General features: G+C 43.3%; 1 protein-coding gene across 1 annotated transcript in view; it reads right to left on the reverse strand.

Annotated features, from left to right (window-relative positions):
* LGMN (legumain) overlaps positions 1–20110 on the reverse strand; it is a 208962-nt gene that overhangs the window by 150642 nt on the left and 38210 nt on the right. Inside the window, exon 3 of the mRNA XM_044074652.1 lies at positions 7095–7192. Within this exon, the coding sequence (XP_043930587.1) occupies positions 7095–7192 (98 nt within the window). The remainder of the gene's footprint in view (positions 1–7094; positions 7193–20110) is intronic.

Consider the following 20110-nt stretch of genomic DNA (forward strand, 5'->3'; position numbering starts at 1 on the left):
TGTAGTGAGAGTTTGTCTTAGTTAGTTCCCTTTTCCTCCCTCAAATGCTTGTTCGTCAGAAAAAGGTTAGTTGGTGAAGTAGTTAAGTGTAGGCCCGCCCTTCCACATAGGTGTGCGTGGTTATAGAGTGCTGGAGTTTAGTAGCTGTGGCTGTGTGTGTGTAGAATGGCTGATCAGCCTAAACCTACATTTAAGAAATGCACAGAGTGTGGCCATAAGCTTTCACTGGCAGATGGTCACACTCTGTGTGTTGTTCCACATTTGTCTACCCAGTGCAGTGTGTGTGCCGGTTTTAATCCTAGGGCCTTAAAGGTGAGGAAGGCCAAACTGGTGGCTAAAGGCCTTCTCCCTGCTTCCATGCTGGTCTCGTCTTTCTCGGCCTTGGCTTCCACAGCTACCGCCCAACCCCCCCAGCAGGGACTCATCCTCCCACTAGACCTACTGAAGGGGATGCAAAAGGAAGAGAAAAGAAAAAGGACAGAGATAGAGAGAAGAAGGGGGGACAGGCCCAGTAAACGGTCTCCAGATCAGAAGTCCTTCCCTAACCTGCCTTCCAAGGTGTCAAGACTTGTGTCTCCTCGGCTCCACTCCCCTAGATTCTCCACAGAGCCAACCGAGGTCTTCATCCTGATCTTCACAGCGTCCAGCTAGATCCGAGTCGGTTACTTTCTCACGCTCAAATCAGAGTCCTTCTGAAAATGGTACGGACAGGATGATGAGGAGATTTATTCAGACCCAAATCCAGATGGGAGTCTTGCCAGGCCCCTCTCCCTCCAGATGGGGGAGTTCATGACTTCTTTCATCCTATTTCTCCTTCTCCGATCTGGCTCACGGTTTTGGGGTTTATGGATCCGAGGATCTTCAGAGCTGGGGATTTGGTGCCGATGGTTCCTCCAACCTCGACTCCGGCGATTACCTTGAGTTCCTCGGATCAGACCAGTTTGGATCAGAGTGGCTCTCGGGGCCGCGGACGGGGAGTCAGACGAGGGGATGGAGGTGCCTTCGGCTCCGAGGTTTTTGGATCGGAGCCATTCCTTCAGAGCTCTGGCTACACTAGCCTTGGCCCCGATCCTCACGGTGGACCCGGAGAGAGTTTTCTCCTTATTGGGTGACAAGGAGGTGAGCACTCCATCAGCATTTGACGTGGTGGAGAGGGTTCTCTCCCAAGGATTGAGACCCCAGCCTATTTCCTTGGATTCCGCCCAGACTCCCTCGGATTTGGTTACGACTCCCTTCAGCTTGTCCCAGGGACAGCCCATGCTAGAGGAACCCCCCAGGCAGTTCCCCTGGAGGAAACCCCCGTGACTCACGAGCCCTCTTCAGAGAGTCCCACCGAAGTGGGTCCTCATAAGCACACGTATAAAAGGAGGCACCTGGACTCCCCCAAGTCCTTGAAAGAAGACAGTGATTTAGATGAAGGAGAAGGTTCCCCCAGTTTTGTCAGCCCCAAAACCTTCTACGGATGAATCAGTGTTCCTGGAGGCTTTTGGCACGGGCCCATCTACGTCCTGGGTGTCTCCGCCAGCAGATCCCTTGGTGGATCTTCTTATCACCACACGGGCATGGAAGGAGCCTGACACCATAGAGCTGATACCCAAACATCCAGACAAGATCCTCTCTCCACCCTAGGACAGACAGGCCTGGTATAAAGGATCCCTTGTGGATGCTATTGTGGTTGCAGCAGCCACCAAGAGGGAACTGGCTCAGGAAAGTTCCTCGGTCCACCTTCTGGACAAGGAGTCCAGGACGGTAGATCGATTTGGGAAGGGAGTATACTCTTCAGCGACGTTCTCCATCTGGGTGCTGAAATATTTGGCACACGTTATGCGACTGCAGCAAGTCCTAGTCACGGAGTTAGCTGAGTCGGCAACAGAGTCTTTGTCACCAGAGGACAAGTATCTGTTCTCCGTGAAAATGTTGACTCTGAAGTCTGTATCAAACACGTCTATGCACCTCCTTTCCCATGCTACGAAAGGCGCGGCTCGGACTGGCATGGTTATGACACGACATGCTTGACTTAGACTGTGTCAATTTGCGGACCCTTTCAAGGCATCTTTCACGAATGCTCCCTTGGATGGTTTTTCTCTCTTTGGGAAGACTGTGCGTGACACCCTTGTTCAGGGTGAAAAAAACGGAAGACTGTCTGCCATCTGAATCCACTTTTCTAGTCCTCAAAGATCCTTTTCTAGGAATCAGAGAGGACAAAAGAAGATGTGGTTCTGGAAATCAGTTTACCTGGGACTCTCAAGACAACTTGTCCCCTAGAGACAGAGGGGGACATGACAGACACCATCCCAGAGGCAGAGGGGGTCCAAGGAACTTTGGGTCTAGGGATCCCTTCTCGGACAGGCCCACACAGCAGCCCTGAGGGGTTGCCTGACTGTCCTATTCTGGAGGAAGTTGGGGGAAGATTATCTTTGCACCCAGCGGCTTGGGAGTCCATAAATGCAGATCATTGGGTGCTTCAAATAATATCCAGAGGCTACACTATCCCATTTGTTGTCCCTCCCATCCAGCCAAAGTGCCTCCCAGATGTCCCACCCACTCAAAGGGAGACAGCAGCGCTAGAGATTTCCAAGCTGCTTCTCAAACGAGCCATCCAACCGGTCGCCCCTGATCAGTTTGGATCAGGTGTTTACTCCAGGTTTTTTGTAGTGCCAAAAAAGACGAGGGACCTCAGGCCCATTTTGGACCTGTCAACCTTAAACCTGGCTGTCGCCAAACAGAACTTCTGGATGGTCACCCTGCAGTCCATTCTACCTTATTCTTCGAGAATGCGACTGGATGTGCTCGACAGACCTCCAGGACACTTACTACCATATCAAGATTTGCAGAAGCTCCAGGAGAGTTTTTCACTTCCAGCTGGGAGCCAATCATTTCCAGTTCAGAGCCCTACCCATTGGTCTCACCACTGCCCCCAGGGTGTTTACCAAAGTAATGACAGTTGTATTGCTCACCTGAGGCTTCAGGGAATTCAGGTATTCCCTTACCTAGACGATTGGCTCCTCGCTGCTTCGACTAAGCGTCTTCTTTGCCAAGCCAGAGACTCCTTTCTTCATCTTGCAGATAGGCTACGGATCACTATCAATGTTTCCAAGTCCCTCTTGGACCCAGTGCAGATCTTGGACTTTATCGGGGCACGGCTGGACACCCCTCGACTGAAAGTCTTTCTAACTCCAGACAGGGTCCAGAGTCTATGGGCCCATATATCCATAGTTCTTGGCCCCAGGTTACCCAAGGCAGGCGACGTTCTCAGAGCCCTGGGCTCTATGGCTGCAGCAATCTCGATCCTCCCCTGCGTGCATCTTCACATGCGGGTTCTTCAATGGACTCTAGCCGTACAGTGGTCTTGGCTAGATCTCCCCATGGAACATCCAATTCAAATCAGCAAAGCCTGCAGGGCGTCACTCCTCTGGTGGCTCCAATCCCCATAGATCACAGAGGGATGCCCATTTGTTTCATCCACAGCCCAAGCCACAGTGACCACGGACGCCTCCGAGCTCAGGTGGGGGGGCATTATCTGGGGAGGATGGTCCAAGGCACGTGGTCCCAGATCAAGACGAGATCGCACATCAATGTTCTGGAGATGAGAGCAGTGCTTTTAGCGTTGCAAGCCTTCCACATTGTTCTTCCTCCAGGGACTATTGCAATTCAGTCAGACAACATGCCAGTTGTCTGGTACATCAAAAACAGGGAGGAACCAAATCTTACCCTCTGTGTCGCAGGGCCATGAGAGTGTGGGAGTGGGAGTGTGGGAGTGGGCAATCTCCACCAGTCGTTTTCTGATTGCAATGCACATCCCAGGATGCTCCAACATTTTAGCAGACAGACTGAGTTGGGCTATTCTAATGCCATATGAGTGGTCTCTGAAACAGTCGATAGTGGTGGAGATCTTCCTTGCATGGGATCAGCCTTGCTGCAATCTCTTTGCATCTACTTCCAATGCGAAGTGCGAGGAGTTCTTTGCTCTGATTCCCTCACCAGGGGATCCCCCAAAGACGCTCTAGTCCATATTTGGCCTCCCGGGTTGCTTTATGCTTACCCCCAGTTACCACTCATTCCGAAGTTTCTTCAGAAAGCTTGCTGACTGGGGTGTAAAGTGAACCTCATTGCCCCGTTCGGGCCTTGTCAAGTGTGGTTCCCTTTCCTCTGGTCTCATGTTCTAGCTCCTCCTTGGGTTCTGGATCCCTACCTGGACCTCATTTCTCATCCCTCGGGCACTTATCTGCCCAACCTGGACAGCCTCAAGCTGACGGCTTGGTTGCTCCAGTTCCTTTGATTGCCAGAACTCCTGGTCTTTCATCTTCAGTAAACACTATTCTGGTGGCATTTCACAAGGCTTCCACTAGGAAGATTTACCGCAGTAAATGGAAACAATTCTCTATTTTGGCTTCTCAGAGAAACCTGGATCCTTTTACAGCACCTGTTCCTGCAGTGTTGGATTTCTTAGCCAATATTTTTCAGCAAGGGGCTAGTTCCTCCACTGTGAAAGTGCAACTGGCAGCTATTTCGAATTTCCATGTCGGCAAAAACATGAATGCCCTTGCCTCTTCTAGACTGTGCAAGGCTTTCCTTAAAGGCACCTTTCTTTTGCGTCCTCCAATTAAGGACTCTGTTCCTCCTTGGGACCTTACCTTGGTTCTCCAGGCCAGAGCTGCTCCCCTTTTGAACCTGCAGCATCAACAGATTTAAAGTTCTTATCCTGGAAGACAGCCTTCCTAGTGGCTATTACGTCAGCTAGGAGGGTTTATGAGATTCAGGCTTTGTCTGCCGTGCCCCCTGCTTGATCTTCCATAAGGACAGGGTTTCTCTCCGCACAAACCCTTCTTTCTTACCAAAAGTAGCTTCTGAATCAAGCATTAATCAAACAATTAACCTGCCCATTTTCTTTCCAAATTTTCAGAACAAGGGTGAATATAAACTGCATTTGCTAGAAGTTCATAGACAACGTTTTTATTTACATAGAACAAAGCCCTTCCGTAAGTCTGACCAGTTATTTGTGTCTTTTTTTAAACCCTTTCTGGGTAAAGCCATCTCCAAGGTTTCCTTAGCTAGATGGATTACACAATGTATTTTGCAAATTTACAAAGACAAAGGTCTGTCCCCGTCTGGTCCTATTAAAGCTCATTTTATCAGATCTATGGCAACTTCTGCTGCCTTTTGGTTTAGGGTTTCATTGGATGACATTTGTGCGGCAGCAACTTGGGCAAAGTCACATACCTTCATTTATCATTATAAGTTGGATTTGATCTCCAGAGAGAGAGCATCCTTCGACTCTGCGGTGCTCAGGAATATCCTTTCATGAGGGCCTCCCAGAAGTTTGAGTAGCTGGGAGCTCTGTCCCACAGGTTGCAGATAAAATGAAGTTAACTACTTAAGATAAAGAAGTTATGTACTCACCATAACGCTCCATCTGAGTAGTTACACTTCATTTTCTGCAACCTTCCCACCCTCCTTCCCCCGAACCCTCTCATGGTTTATTGTAAGTTGAGTTGCTGATTGGTTTGAGTAATGGTAAACTCGATCTGAGGGAAGGTAGGAGATGGTGATGGGTTATGGGTAAGGGGGAGGAGCTTGGAGCTCGGAGCAGATGCCTGAAAAGTTCCCAGCTCAGATCCAATATGGATCCGAATACCCACAGGTTGCAGAAACATGAAGTGTAACTATTCAGATGGAGCATTATGGTGAGTACATAACTTCTTTTTTCCCTTCTTGTTGTTGTTGCTAACAGCTTGGCTGAACAGTAAAACTATTCCCTAAACAGATGCAGTGAAAATATGAGCTGCAGAGAGGAATGTGCTGGAGAAATGCTGTAAACTGTGAAGTAGGAAACTGCGTTTACAAAACCTGGATGATGTGACAACCTAATGAAATATATAGTGAAGAATAATTCTTTACCTGAACTGTTACTTGTTTCTGTACTTAGGTCTCATTCCAGAAGGGTTATATGAAATGCTATCATGATACAAATTGGCCACCAAAAGGCTGATATGGGCTACGACATAACATGCACTAAAATCATTATATTACAGTGCTCCTATTAGATTCATTTTTTTTTTACTTTGCAGTCTCCTGATAATTTCAATCTCCTGTCTTCTGTCTACTGCCCAGCTGCTGTATCTGTTCCATCTAGGACTGAAAGAATGGTGATGAAGCCTGGGAGGATGTCCCACTGCAAAATTTGATTTTTTTCATTTATGCCACACCCAAAAAATATATAACATTCTGGTCTACAGCATACAGACTAAATATGGGAAGCACAGGTAGATACTTCCACACATTTGCTCCATTTCTTCCTTCTCCCCACCCACACATTCGCTCCATTTCTTGACCCCCCCCCAGCACAGACTCCCGCTCCATTCACACTGCATGCCTGTTGGAAGCCATTAGTCTAAACTCAGTAGTCTGTCGGACTATAAAAAAACTGCCCTCTACCAACAAAAACCTTAATCACCAATACTGTCGACAGCAGCTATCCATCTACACCAGCAGGATGACAGAACCAAATGTCAAAGTTTACTGTCTACTGCAATGTTATGTTCTATGTGCCCTTCTTGGAGATTCTTAGGTTTTAAACTATGTTATTTTAATGATGCAATGCACACAAGCACTTTGTGTGACCTGGAACATGGCTGAAGACTTTTTCTGCTTTTGTTCGCTCACTTATCCATTTATATTAAGACAAATGTTGCTGATGGCTTGTAATTGTCTGCCAATAGTACTCCAGTATATAAATTCCTCACTGTATTATTAGTAACATTTTACTAAATGTCTGCCATGTTTTTATAAATTTAAGATGAAAGTGAATATTTAAGCAAGTTACTATAAAGTGTCTGCAGCACAAATGAATTCCCAATTAAAGTGGATTTTGAGCTAACTGTTGAACTATATCCAGTCACTAAATGCATTCATAACAAAACATTCCCTTATATATAACTAAAAGGTATTGCACACATACTGAAAAAGGAGATGGAGCGACACACAAGAGAAATGGATTATGTAGTGAACATAGTCATATCCACAGAAATTCCTGGGTTGTTATTTTAAGCACAGTCAGTCAAGCTCTCAAAATCGCCTTTAAGACTTTTACTCACTCTTCATTCTCCGCGATGTCATCGTACATCATGACGACAATCTGTTCATCAGGGATTCCATTTCTGTGGAGAATCTGATAAGCGTGGCATACATCTGCCTTAAAAAATAGATGGAAATATTAGAACGCACTGCAAGATCCTCTTTATACTACAAATTACACTTTGAAATATACTTAAGCATCTTTCAAATAAAGTGCTCCAGATATACTACACAATTAGAGAAAAAAAACATCAACTTTAAAAGGATGTAACTGGCTTACTGATCAAGTAAGTTTGCTAAGACAAACCATATCAAACTACACTAGGATTTCACTACGATCACACAAATTATTTAGGTAACAAAATACATTCAAAGATAAATTCAACTCCACCCAGACAAGTTGAGATACATAATCTGTCAGGGCAAAGGACCACTTGGCTTAATCAGTTCGTCTGTCAGGGCCCAGGCCCCGACTCAGTTGTTTCTGCAAATTACAGTGTCATCTCGCTCTCTGCAAATTACAGTGTCATCTCGCTCTCTACTCTTCAATGCATTTTCATCAGTTTTCTTATATGCCTGCCTCATGCACCAAGAACACAAGTACTTGGCATTTTTTCTACCATTATTTTAATCAGCACTAATATCCCAGCACTGAAAGATCAAAGTACTTTCTAAATATGCCATATTATAGAGACGGTTGGTTTTAAGCATTTCATATATTCCAGCTACATTGCTGTAGCCAATTATGATAATTGTAAGAGAATTCAAACTGGCCATGTTTCAAGCCTGGACCAATGCATTTATTTGAACTGGATTCACAATTGTAGACTACACTTTTGGAATCATGTCTTTGACTATAACTGTATAATCCCAAGTGGTGTATCAGATGAAACACAGTGTGCTATGAATACACTTAAATTTCAGACAAGATTCATATGTAGCACAAACCTAACTGCAACGGAAAAGAGAGAGAGAGAGAGAGAGCAAGGGAGATGTCTAATGGAGATGGCATGGGTGAGGGGGAAGTCTGGACCATGAGATCCTTGACAGCTAAGCACAGGCTGATCCTGAGGAATGCATTTACCTTTTCAAGGTGGAAATGAAATACACTTCAATTGCGGAAGCACATCGCTATGCACTCCCACAAGAAAGGAGTAGTGGCCCGCATGGCGATACGCGCCATGCATTTCTGTCCAGGGGAGAGATTATATATATATGAGAAATGCCCTCATTGCCAGGATATTGACAAGATCACAAAGTACTTCCATGGATACAGAAATGACAGTTTCTCCAGGTGGCTATGACTTCTCTGTTAAGGACATATGGTATGAAGGAACACATGAGTTTAAATTCGATATGGGGAGGCTTGACGCTTGGCAGCCACAGAGATACAAAAAAAAAAAAAAATACAGAAAAAATATAATCATGGGTGGTACCGGTTCAGCTCACAGTCAGAGGCTGTGCTTTCTCTCTTTGCATCTCTATGCATTTTGTACTGCACATTGCATTTCTGACATGTAATTATGCATCACCAGTTTGTCCACAACAAAAATGCTGCATATCTGGAAGACTCTTATCATTCTACAACTTTGGTTTTGCTGCTTGTCAGTACATTGAAGATAACCATGACTGGTCTGAGTTAAAGTCTAAGCTAAATTGCCTTTTCTTTCTTTGAGTCTGCATTACAGAGCATTTATTATTTTAGCTGTACTCTTGCAGGTTCCCTGAACTCAATGAGAACTCTTAAGCTGCTGTCTGTTGAGTTGGAAATAACACTCCACATTCAATGCAACAGCTACGTCATATCTCATACTTGAAATTTTTCTTCTTATGCATCCCAGCATCACTGTCTCTATAAAGTTCTTTAACTCTTACATTTCCAGTACTTTAATCTCACCTGATTCAATAAATCTCACCTGAGTCAATATATCTAATATTCTTATCTCCTTAGTCAATGATGGCACCGTTCGTCAGCCCTTACAGCACTGAGTTCCCAGTGTCCATGTTCTCCTCCAGTCATTAGTACCATTCGTCAGCCCTTACTACAGCACTGAGTTCCCAGTGCCCATGTTCTTCTCCAGTCATTAGTACCATTCGTCAGCCTTACTACAACACTGAGTTCCCAGTCTCCATGTTCTCCTCCAGTAATTGGTACAGTTCGTCAGCCCTTACTACAGCACTGAGTTCCCAGTGTCCATGTCCTCCTCCAGTCATTGGTACCATTCGTCAGCCCTTACTACAGCACTGAGTTCCCAGTGTCCATATCCTCCTCTAGTCACTGGTTCCGTTCATCAGCCCTTACTACAGCACTGGGTTCCCAGTAACCATGTTCTCCTCCAGTCAATGATACCATTCATCAGCCCTTACTACAGCACTGAGTTCCCAGTGTCCATGTTCTCCTCCAGTCAATGGTACAAATCAGCCCTTACTACAGCAATGAGTTCCCAGTGTCCATGTTCTCTTCCAATCATTGGTACCGTTCGTCAGCCCTTACTACAGCACTGAGTTCGCAGTGTCCATGTTCTCCACCAGTCATTGGTACCGTTCGTCAGTCCTTACTACAGCATTGAGTTCCCAGTGTCCATGTTCTCCTCCAGTCATTGGTACCATTCGTCAGCTCTTACTACAGTACTGAGTTCCCAATGTCCATGTTCTCCACCAGTAATTGGTACCATTCATCAGTCCTTACTACAGTACTGAGTTCCCAGTGTCCATGTTCTCCTCCAGTCATTAGCTACACCAGTCTAGCAAACCTGTTGCATGCAGGAGTCAGAAGAAGAGTTCCGGCTCTGTAAGTGACTACAGTGTCTGCATTAACCTTAGGGAGTTCTGCAAAGGGGAAAAAGATCCTTTCTGCTTAGATATATAATCTTTGGAGTCTTCACACATACCTACTTTAACCAATTTAAAACCTTTTAGAAACAGATTAACCTGCATCTACTCCCAAGCCTTTCATAATGCCAAGTTCATACCACTCTTACTGAGAACCTATTCCCTTGATGTGGCTAAGGGCTCTAACAGGAACTTTTGCAACCCTTTATAAACAGTACTGTTGACAAGTGTTGAACTTGGCATCTCTGACCAAACATCTCTAAGATGGTGTCTCATTTTCCATTTGCAAATAGTAAAACCACTAAAATTTCTGTTCTGGATGAAAGCCATATAGAGAAAAAAATCTCCTGGACAAATGTTTTCTTTAAGATTATCGGTATAGCTATTTCATACACTTTCTTTTCAGCTTCCTTGCTTTCTTCTGTTACATTCCACTCCTGACACTTTGAGCCAGTCGAGCGTACTACCTCGGACTCTAATTATGACTTCCTCATTCAGATTTCCCTTCTTTTCAATGACACCTCCCAGATACTTGAAGCAGTTACCCTGTCTATTATTTTCCTTCTGTCTCAATTTTCATCTTCTTCTGATTTCCTGCATTTGCTGCCATTATCACTGACTTTTCTATATTCAGCTTCATCCCATGTGCCTTCAGCTATCCATTTTGGTCCCCCTATCACTTGGTGAGGTTCCTGTTTAGAGTCTAGCCAAGTGCTATAACACATTCATACAGCAGCTTTGTTGACCTGTGCCCTCCAAGCTGATGTAGAAATGTGCAAATGCACACCCACTCCCACCAAAAACTCTTCTTTGAGACTAAGCAATATTGGCACTAGTGTCTTTGGATTCTTGTACTTAGCTTGCACTAATTTTACCAATGTTTCTGGGACTCATGTTTCTTAGGACCCTGTCATATACTTTCAACAAGTCTACAAATGTCCACTTGCATTCTGCCTCAACTCATATCCAGCTTCTTTTCCACCTAGAAACAGCCAGGACTGAATTAAAAGGGATGTTCTGAACACAGAAATGAGGTAGAAAGTTCGCTGTCTTAGTTAATTAAATGGCCTCTATGGGGAGAAATAAGAATGTATTACAATGTGAAACGTGATCTATACCTGGAGGTTTTCTCTCCGATCCTCTGCTACAAATGGATACATACATAAATACATACTTAAATACTTTTTGCATTCGTAATCAGTACTGTGATAGCTTTGCACTTGTTTTTGTCATTTATTGCGATCTAACTTAGAAATGCTTTGGTTTAAACTCCCGTAAGAGTACAGGAACAATCTAGACATTTCTAGGCCTCTGATTGTTGCAGAACCTATTCACTTCTGGCCAGCGGGCTTGTTTGAAATGTTTTACCTTTGCTGTGTTACTATAAATTGCCCACATTTGCATGAACTGCTCGTAATGTGGCAGTGTTTAACGAGACACTGTACAGACGCAGGCACTTAGAACCCTAAATTTTTCTATTCCAAGTCAGTAGTTGCCGAAGAGCCCCTTATTTGTACAAAGGGGCACGCTGCTCTTCATGACTATACTTAAAATTGTTTGTTCTTTATACTATACTTAGATTGTTTGTTCTTTATACCAAACACAGACTGTTGACATAGACAGTAAGAACTTCAATAAATCCACTCCAAACCTCTTAGACAACACTCCCCATTTGGCCCAGATTTCTAAACAAGTGGAAACATAGACTTGCACTTTCCAACCATCTCTGTAGTCTGAATGAAGTGGGCACCCTAAAACAGTGTAGCAATTGTCTAACTTTTACTGACAACCACCTACTACATAAGCAAACTGACACAGTGTGTGAGAGATGTAGTTACATAATTTTAATGAGGGCAAAGCTCTCGCACAAGGCCACTGTAAATAACAAGCAGATTGTCAGCACCACAGAACGTACATCTCAAACCTAACACAAAGACCTACACATGGTGTAGCTCTTAAAACTACCCTACACAAACCACAAAGGCCTTGTAAATGTAACCTAAGACATAAGTATACACAGCAACCTTACAAACACAACACAGGCAGCACCCACCATGAAACTAACATCCATGAGTCACACTGTCTCAAGTCAAAAGTCCATAAGGTAAACCCCTGCATAATCAAATACCCTAGTAACAAGTGACTCTACATTGAGGCACAGTGATGCACCACTCACCAAGGTGTGCAAGGAAAGGCTCACTGTCAATTGCACATCAGGACGCTAGAATCACCACACCATACAGGTACTCAAATCCTTGTACCACGCAAAGACATACTATACAATCATTGTACAACTGGATGTAATGACTTAAGACACACATCCCTAGACTATGTGAACACAGACATGCTGTCAAAACATATGTCGGAGTTGGTATGAGCTTCCTTGAGCAGCAATCTACAATGATAGTTAACTTCAACAACTGGCATAGCCGTTGGTGTCATTCAAAGGGGGTAGAATATTAGATATACATACACACACATATGTGTGTGTGTGTGTACACGCGCACACACACACAAACACACATATGCATATACCTATATATCTATCTAGTAGACATACGTATGTGTAGATACAGATATATACATCATAGGTTCATACTAGGCTATCTGCCCTAGAGCATTTATAAGCCTAGCCAGAGTGTGTTTGGCTTTTGCCACCCATTTTAAATTAATTTTGCTATGCCCTTTTTCGAGGTTAGTATACTGTGCCTCTGTCTAACAGTGACACAGAAGTGATACCCGGGGTAAACCTATGATCTCCCATCCACTCATCAAGATTCCTCTTGAAGAGAGTCAATGAGGGACTCTGCCTAACCTGGACTGGGATTTTATTCCAGAGTGAAGGGAGCCTCTGGGTTATGAATCTGTCCCACCAGCATGTCCTATTTATTTCAGTGCTGAGGTTCTCAAGTCTCTCGAGCGCATAGCTTGATGGGATTTGGATTTTCTGAGGTGCAGCATGTCCATTAATTCCGGGTTGGACATGGCTTTATATGTCAGGCACAGATCGCCTCTGAGCAGGCGGTATGCCACTGAGTAGAGCTGGAGTTTCTTTAACCGGGCAGCATATGGCATCTGTTTGAGCCCTTTGATCCTCTTGGTGAGGTACTTTTGGGGTCTTTCCAGTTGCTGCAGGTGTCTGGTAAGGTACATACCAAAAGGGGCATTGTCAATTATGGGCCTGATGAGGGATGAGTAAAGAGGCACGATGACCTCCCCTGATCTAGATGTGAATCCCTTCATGATTTATAAAATGTTTTTCTAACCACTTTGGCCACGTGGTTGTCAAATGAGAGATTGCTATCAACTTGGGTCCCCAGGTCCCTAATTACTTCTTCTGTACTTAATGGATTACCACCTATGTGGTAATTTGTGGGCACTTTGTTTTTGCCAAAGGGGATGACTATACACTTTTTGGCGTTTAGCTTGAGGCCATGGCTCTGGCACCAGTTGTCTGTTTCTATGAGGCCCTTTTGGAGGATGCTTGTGTCGGCTGGAGAGTCGATTATGGTGCCCAGTTTGCAGTTATCTGCGAACTTGGTCAGCCACAGTCCTTCCGTGTTGGCCTGTACCTCCGAGCAATATATACCGAACAAGAGAGGTCCCAGGACTGAGCCTTGTGGGACACCACTTGTAACTGGTTTGGAGTCCGACATGGCTCCAGCAATTCTAACCATGTGGGTTCTGTCTTTGAGCCAGTTTGCAACCCATCTAGTGACATAGGGGTTTATACTTAAGCTGGTGAGTATATCTATAATGCCCGAGTGGGGTATTGTATCAAAGGCTTTTGCGAGGTCCAGGTAGGCTGTGTGGACAACCTTCCCCTTGTCAATTCCCTTGGTGACTGTTTCAAAGAAATCAACCAGGTTTAAGAGGCAGGATCTGCCCTTAACAAAGCCGAACTGGGTAGGATCCAGTGTCTGTAGGTCCCCAATATCTTTATTTATGAGGTCCATGATGATCCTTTCCATAGCTTTGCAGACCAAGCTAGTCAGGCTTAGATAGTTTCCAGGATCCGTTGAGGACCACTGTTGCTGTACACCACTCTTTGGGTACATATCCTGTAGTAAGGCTGAGATTGAACAGTAGTTTTATGGTTGGGTTTAGCTCTTCTTGGAGTTCATGTAGGACACAGCCCGGGACACCGTCTGGTCCCATTGATGCTGTGTTTTTTGCTTTGGAGAGGGCAGCTCTTACCTGAGCATCTGAGATGTCAGGGGGGCAGCACTCTACTGGGATAGATATTTGCCCTTTTGGTGGGAGAGTTTGCGCTGAACCTGTCAGCTAGGATGTTGGCAATGTCTGTGGGTTGGTGTATTTTTGTCATTTTGGACTAATTCTGAGCATATCTGGGAATTCCCACCCAGGTTCCTAACATAACTAAAGAAAGCCTTGTGATTATCCTTAGTGTCCTGTGCAATTTTTCTCTCAAAGCTGGCCTTAGACAATTTTATGAGTGCCTGTAGTTTTTTGCTAATACTGATCAGAGATGCCTTCCCTTTTTGGGATTTTGCTCTATCATGTAGTAGCTTCCTCCTTCTATTGTATAGTTTGTTTATGGCTGGGGTCCACCAAACAGGACGTCTGCCTTTGGAGGATTAGGTCTTGGTTTTATTTGGGATTCATGATCCATGCATTCCTGAAGGTGTTCATAGAATGCGTTTATAAAGGATTCTGCTGTCTGGGCCGTATTTTCCACAGGCCCGGGGGCTTTGAAGGATTCCACCTCGGTTTTGAGGAGTGTGAAATTTGCTTTAGAGAAGTTTTTCACTGTGGTTTTCAGGGCAGGTGATGGAGTCGGGATGTGAATATCCAGTGAGATTAGTTTATGGTCTGATCTTACCAGTGAGGGATACACTTCTGGTCTGGAGCATAGAGTCCCCATGTTGGTGATGATCAGGTCTAGTATGTTTTCCCCTCTTGTGGGAGTGGTAACAAGTTGTTCCATAGCATTTGAGTTTATAAATTCTAGGAACCTTTGGGCTAGGGTGTTGGAGCTAGAGTAATGCTCCCAGTCTATGTCTGGGTAGTTGAAGTGGCCCAATATAATGGTGTTTGGAGAGACCTTCATATTTTCTAGTGTTCTAAGGAAGGCCGAGTGGGGTTCCTGGGTTTGGGAGGGTGATCTGTAGCAGGCTATAAACTGGAAGGCAGTTTTACCCACTGTCAGTTGCACATGGATAGTCTCTGATGCTTCGTGCTGTGCCACCAACCTGGATGTGTGGGCATCTTTGACAAATATTGATACTCCCCCTCCTTTTGTGGTTCGGTCCAAGTTTTGGGGCCGAAAAGCATGGTATGAGGTATAACCTGGTAGTGCTGGGGTGCTCTCGGGAGCTTTGAGCCAGGTTTCTGTTACTGCACAGATATCGATGTTCTCCATGCTAAGGAGAGTTTCGACTGCGTGCATCTTGAGGTTTAGACTTCTGGCGTTGAGTAGCATTACTCTTAGTTTCTTATCCCTTGTGATACCTATAGAGGTGGGTTTGTCTTTTGAGCCTTGCCTAAAAAAGGCACTATGGAGGTAGCAAGAGCCTTTGCCAATATCCGAAAGCCCAGGAGTGACAGGTGCAAGCCGTCCCTAGCGAAGCATCGTGGCTTGTCGAGCATATCATCCCAGGCTGACAGGCATTGGATCCCCTTTGAATGACACCAATACTTAAGCCAATTGTTGAAATTGATCATCTTGTCTTCATATTGTGGCATCATTCTTGGTGAGGGTAAGATGCTGCTCAAGGTCAGGGTCATACCGGCCTGGGCTACATGCTCAGAGAGCTCCTCTAGGTCTCTTTTCATGTAGTCCAGGGAGGTACATCTCAGGTCATTCACACCAGCATGGACAATGACTGAGTCATATTTGTACTTGCCTTGGAGTGACCTGAGTGCTTGTGTTATGTGGTGGATCCTAGCGCCTGACAGGCATGTCACCGTGACCTTCTTCTTATTCAGCCTGGTGAGCAGGACGTCAGTGTGCCTGACGATAGAGTCACCTATTACAAGTGTATCAGGTGTGTTGTTTAGCCTTAAGGGCTGCGACTGTTCAGCACACTGGCTTTGTGAGCTATGTCTTGCACGTGTTTTGTTTTGGGGTAGCGGTTGCTTGGGTGTCTGCTTTGGAGGTCTCTGCTGCTTAGGCAGATTTTTATTTAGAGCCTCCGAGTATGTTTTTGTGTGTTTATGTGTTTGGTTTGCTGTCGTGGTAGGTCTATGTGAGACTGGAATTGTAGTGAGTGGGGTTTCCTTCTCCTCCTGACTGGTTTCGCCAGTACTGAGTTGAGAGAGCTTAGCCTCCAGTATGGCTATATGGTTGCATCTCTCACATGTGTTGGAATTTGTTGGGAGGAGGAGAGGGTTGTCTGTGCACATGAGGCAGTTGTAACATTGCCTCAAGATTCCCAGATTCACCAGCCGGACCAGAGAGGAGATTGACAACTGACCTTTGGACATGATAGAATAGTATTGGGAATTCCTTTATAATTGAAAAAAAGGGCCAATGGGGAACGAGGTACTCAAGGGGAGTTTGTGAGGGTGTAGTGCTTTTAATTTTTTAGTGCTGACATATAATTGCTTTAGTGAGCAAGTGCCAGGTAACTTAAATGCAATGTGTTACAGGTAACTTAAATGCAAAAACGACAAACAGTAACTTTCTTTCAAGTGAAACAAGGAAATAAGTACAGTAAGCAATGCAGCCTGGGACGAGATAGTAGACAATCCTAAGAGCTACCTTGTCCACCACCACAGTGCCTTTTTTAGGTAATGTCTGTCTTCTAAAGCTCCCAACATAACTAAACAGAATCAAAACATTAAGGTATTGTTGCTTAGCACAAGGAGCCTTAACAAAAAAATCCCCTCTACAAGCATTAGTCACCCTGGAAAATGCCAGTATATACATCATCAAAAAGGCTGGGTTCAAGACCAGTGAAAGCACTCCATCAGTGCAGGGCATCAATGCCTATCACCCGTACAGGTCTAGGCATTAGACAAAGGCACTAAAGGTAGAAGTGGCTTTAGGACAAGATAATGACCTGGAACTCCTCCACTTCCAACTTACTGTGAACAAAACCCCTTATCACATTACGGCTAACTACATGACCCCTTCTATATCCCCTTCAACCCAGCTCTCGTATGAAGTCTGTAAGTATTAAGGTATACACCTTTCTCCAAGAAGACTTTGATTATCCCTAGATAAACTGGGAAACTTGTACGTCTTAAAACATCTATACCTCAAACATCAACACACTTTATTTATTATTTTATTTAACATTTGTTTACCAGGATTATCCATTGGGCTGAGAATAATTATTCCCTTTTTAGTGGAAGCCCAGGGAGAAAGCTCCACAACTAACATAACAAAACAATAAAAATGTAAAAAATAAAGCAATACAGAACAGGTACACATAACCTTAGCCTAAAACTTACTAGTAATGGAGTAAGTAATATATATGCACAAAACATTTGAAGACAAGATCATCCACAGTAAGCGAAAAAGAAAATAAAAATGGTGCCGGACAAAAAAAAGGTACAACAGGTGTGTAAGTGCATGTGAAATGCATCAAAATAGAAATCGCAAGAGTTAATGTCTTGAATAACTCTAGAGAAGATTTTCAGATAAGTAGGTAAAATAGATCAGGACTAGAGTGGGAGTGAACAAACATAAGCCAAACCAAGTAGGGTCTGTCAAGTGGCAAATAAGCTAAACGTTAGTTAACAGCAGTAGTAGTACTGATAGTAGATGTGACAATAAGGTAAACGTTAGTTAACAGCAGTAGTAGTACTGATAGTAGATGTGACAATAAGGTAAAGGTTAGTTAACAGTAGTAGTAGTACTGATAGTAGATGTGCCAATAAGGTAAACGTTAGTTAACAGCAGTAGTAGTACTGATATTAGATGTGACAATAAGGTAAACGTTAGTTAACAGCAGTAGTAGTACTGATAGTAGATGTGACAATAAGGTAAACGTTAGTTAACAGCAGTAGTAGTACTGATAGTAGATGTGACAATAAGGTAAACGTTAGTTAACAGCAGTAGTAGTACTGATATTAGATGTGACAATAAGGTAAATGTTAGTTAACAGCAGCAGTAGTACTGATATTAGATGTGACAATAAGGTAAACGCTAGTTAACAGCAGTAGTAGTACAGTAGTAGTACTGATAGTAGATGTGCCAATAAGGTAAACGTTAGTTAACAGTAGTAGTAGTACTGATAGTAGATGTGACAATAAGGTAAACGTTAGTTAACAGCAGTAGTAGTACAGTAGTAGTACTGATAGTAGATGTGACAATAAGGTAAATGTTAGTTAACAGCATTAGTAGTACTAATAGTACATGTGACAATAAGGTAAATGCTAGTTAAAAGCATTAGTAGTACTGATAGTAGATGTGACAATAAGGTAAATGCTAGTTAACAGCATTAGTAGTACTGATAGTAGATGTGACAATAAGGTAAACTTTAGTTAGCAGTAGTAGTACTGATAGTAGATGTGACAATAAGGTAAACGTTAGTTAACAGCATTAGTAGTACTGATAGTAGATGTGACAATAAGGTAAACATTAGTTAACAGCAGTAGTAGTACTGATATTAGATGTGACAACAAGGTAAATGTTAGTTAACAGCAGCAGTAGTAATGATATTAGATGTGACAACAAGGTAAATCTTAGTTAACAGCAGTAGTAGTACTGATATTAAATGTGACAACAAGGTAAATGTTAGTTAACAGCAGTAGGAGCACTGATAGTAGATGTGACTATAAGGTAAATGTTAAAAAGTAACAGAGTAACCAGCACACCACGGGGTAAAAACTCTGTGGTAATAAATACAAAAATAACTAAATTAGCAACTATTCCACGGAGTTACCATGCCACACAAGCAGTAGCCAAGAACAGCAGCAAAAAACAGTCCATTAAGAACAGCAGCAAAAAGCAGCAGCAAATGTCAATTCAAACAAAAAAACAGTGCTGGTATAATACAAAAACTCAGGTTTATTGTATGCAAACGGTAAGCGCTTTCACTTAAGAGCTTCTTCAGACCAAAAGATTCAACTGAGCAGAGAACCACATTAAATACAAAAAGAACCCAGCCCAATTAATTATGTAAATGAACAAAATTAAAGGTACAACCCAACATAACTACAACTATACCATTCTAACTAGTAAAAGTCTAACTAATATAAATAAAAATACTTAAATATACAAATATATATATATATGAACATGAACATGGCTCTAAAAATATCTACATGATGCCAATACATAAAAACAATAAAAAAGAATGAGTATTATTTATGTAACCTCCTTCTATTCAGGGCGGGTTTAATGGAAACCCTCTACCTCTATCTGCCTATAAAATGATGATCCAATTCATCTCTCTGCACTCAGTGTAGCTTCTAATATCACCCCCCCTAGGACTGGAATCCACAGCCTCAATTACCCTAAACCTAAATGTATGTTGAATTCCTTGTTCTATCACATGTTTGGATGTTTCTTTCCTAATATTATGTAGATGTTATTATGTAGATGTTCCCTCATTCTGTATCGTATAGGTCTATTAGTTTTTCCTACATAGAAAGCCCTGCATAAATCACACACAGCTAAATAAACAACATGGGGAGTCATACAATTATGGGTCCCTCTAAACCTAAACTCCTTATTCAGGTCTGGGTGGCAAAATACCACATCAGTGTCAATATAGGGACCGAAATTACAAGCACCACATGGTTCCGTATACCCATAGTCAATCCATACTGAACTACTTTTCCTATTACATAACAACCTCTTTAGGTTCTTATGGTTCCAAAAACGAAATCTAGGAGCTTCACCCACTATATCACCAATATCATCATGTACTAGCAAAATGGGCCAATATTGTTGGAATAACTTCGTGACATATCCAGTGTTACTAGAATAATAAAGGGGAATCTTGGTAACCCCAGTAGTATTAATATGTCCCTCTTCACTAAAACATAAAGGTCCAAAATAAGGTTTAGCTCTAGTCTCCCTTAACACTATCAAATCTTCCCATTGTTTCTCCAATTCCTTTCGTGTGTATCCTCTATCCATAAGGTTTTTTTCAAGACTAAGCAATTCTGCATGGAATCCCAACTCTGTAGGATTCATCCTGGAGGCCCTCATACCTTGTCCTCTCACTAAGTTCTTAAAAATATAACCGGGATGCATACTTGATCTAAAAAGGAATGCGTTCCTATG

The sequence above is a fragment of the Protopterus annectens genome, chromosome 6.part0 (genome assembly GCF_019279795.1).
Source record: "Protopterus annectens isolate FY-2018-M chromosome 6.part0, PAN1.0, whole genome shotgun sequence".
Taxonomy (NCBI): Eukaryota; Metazoa; Chordata; order Ceratodontiformes; family Protopteridae; genus Protopterus; species Protopterus annectens.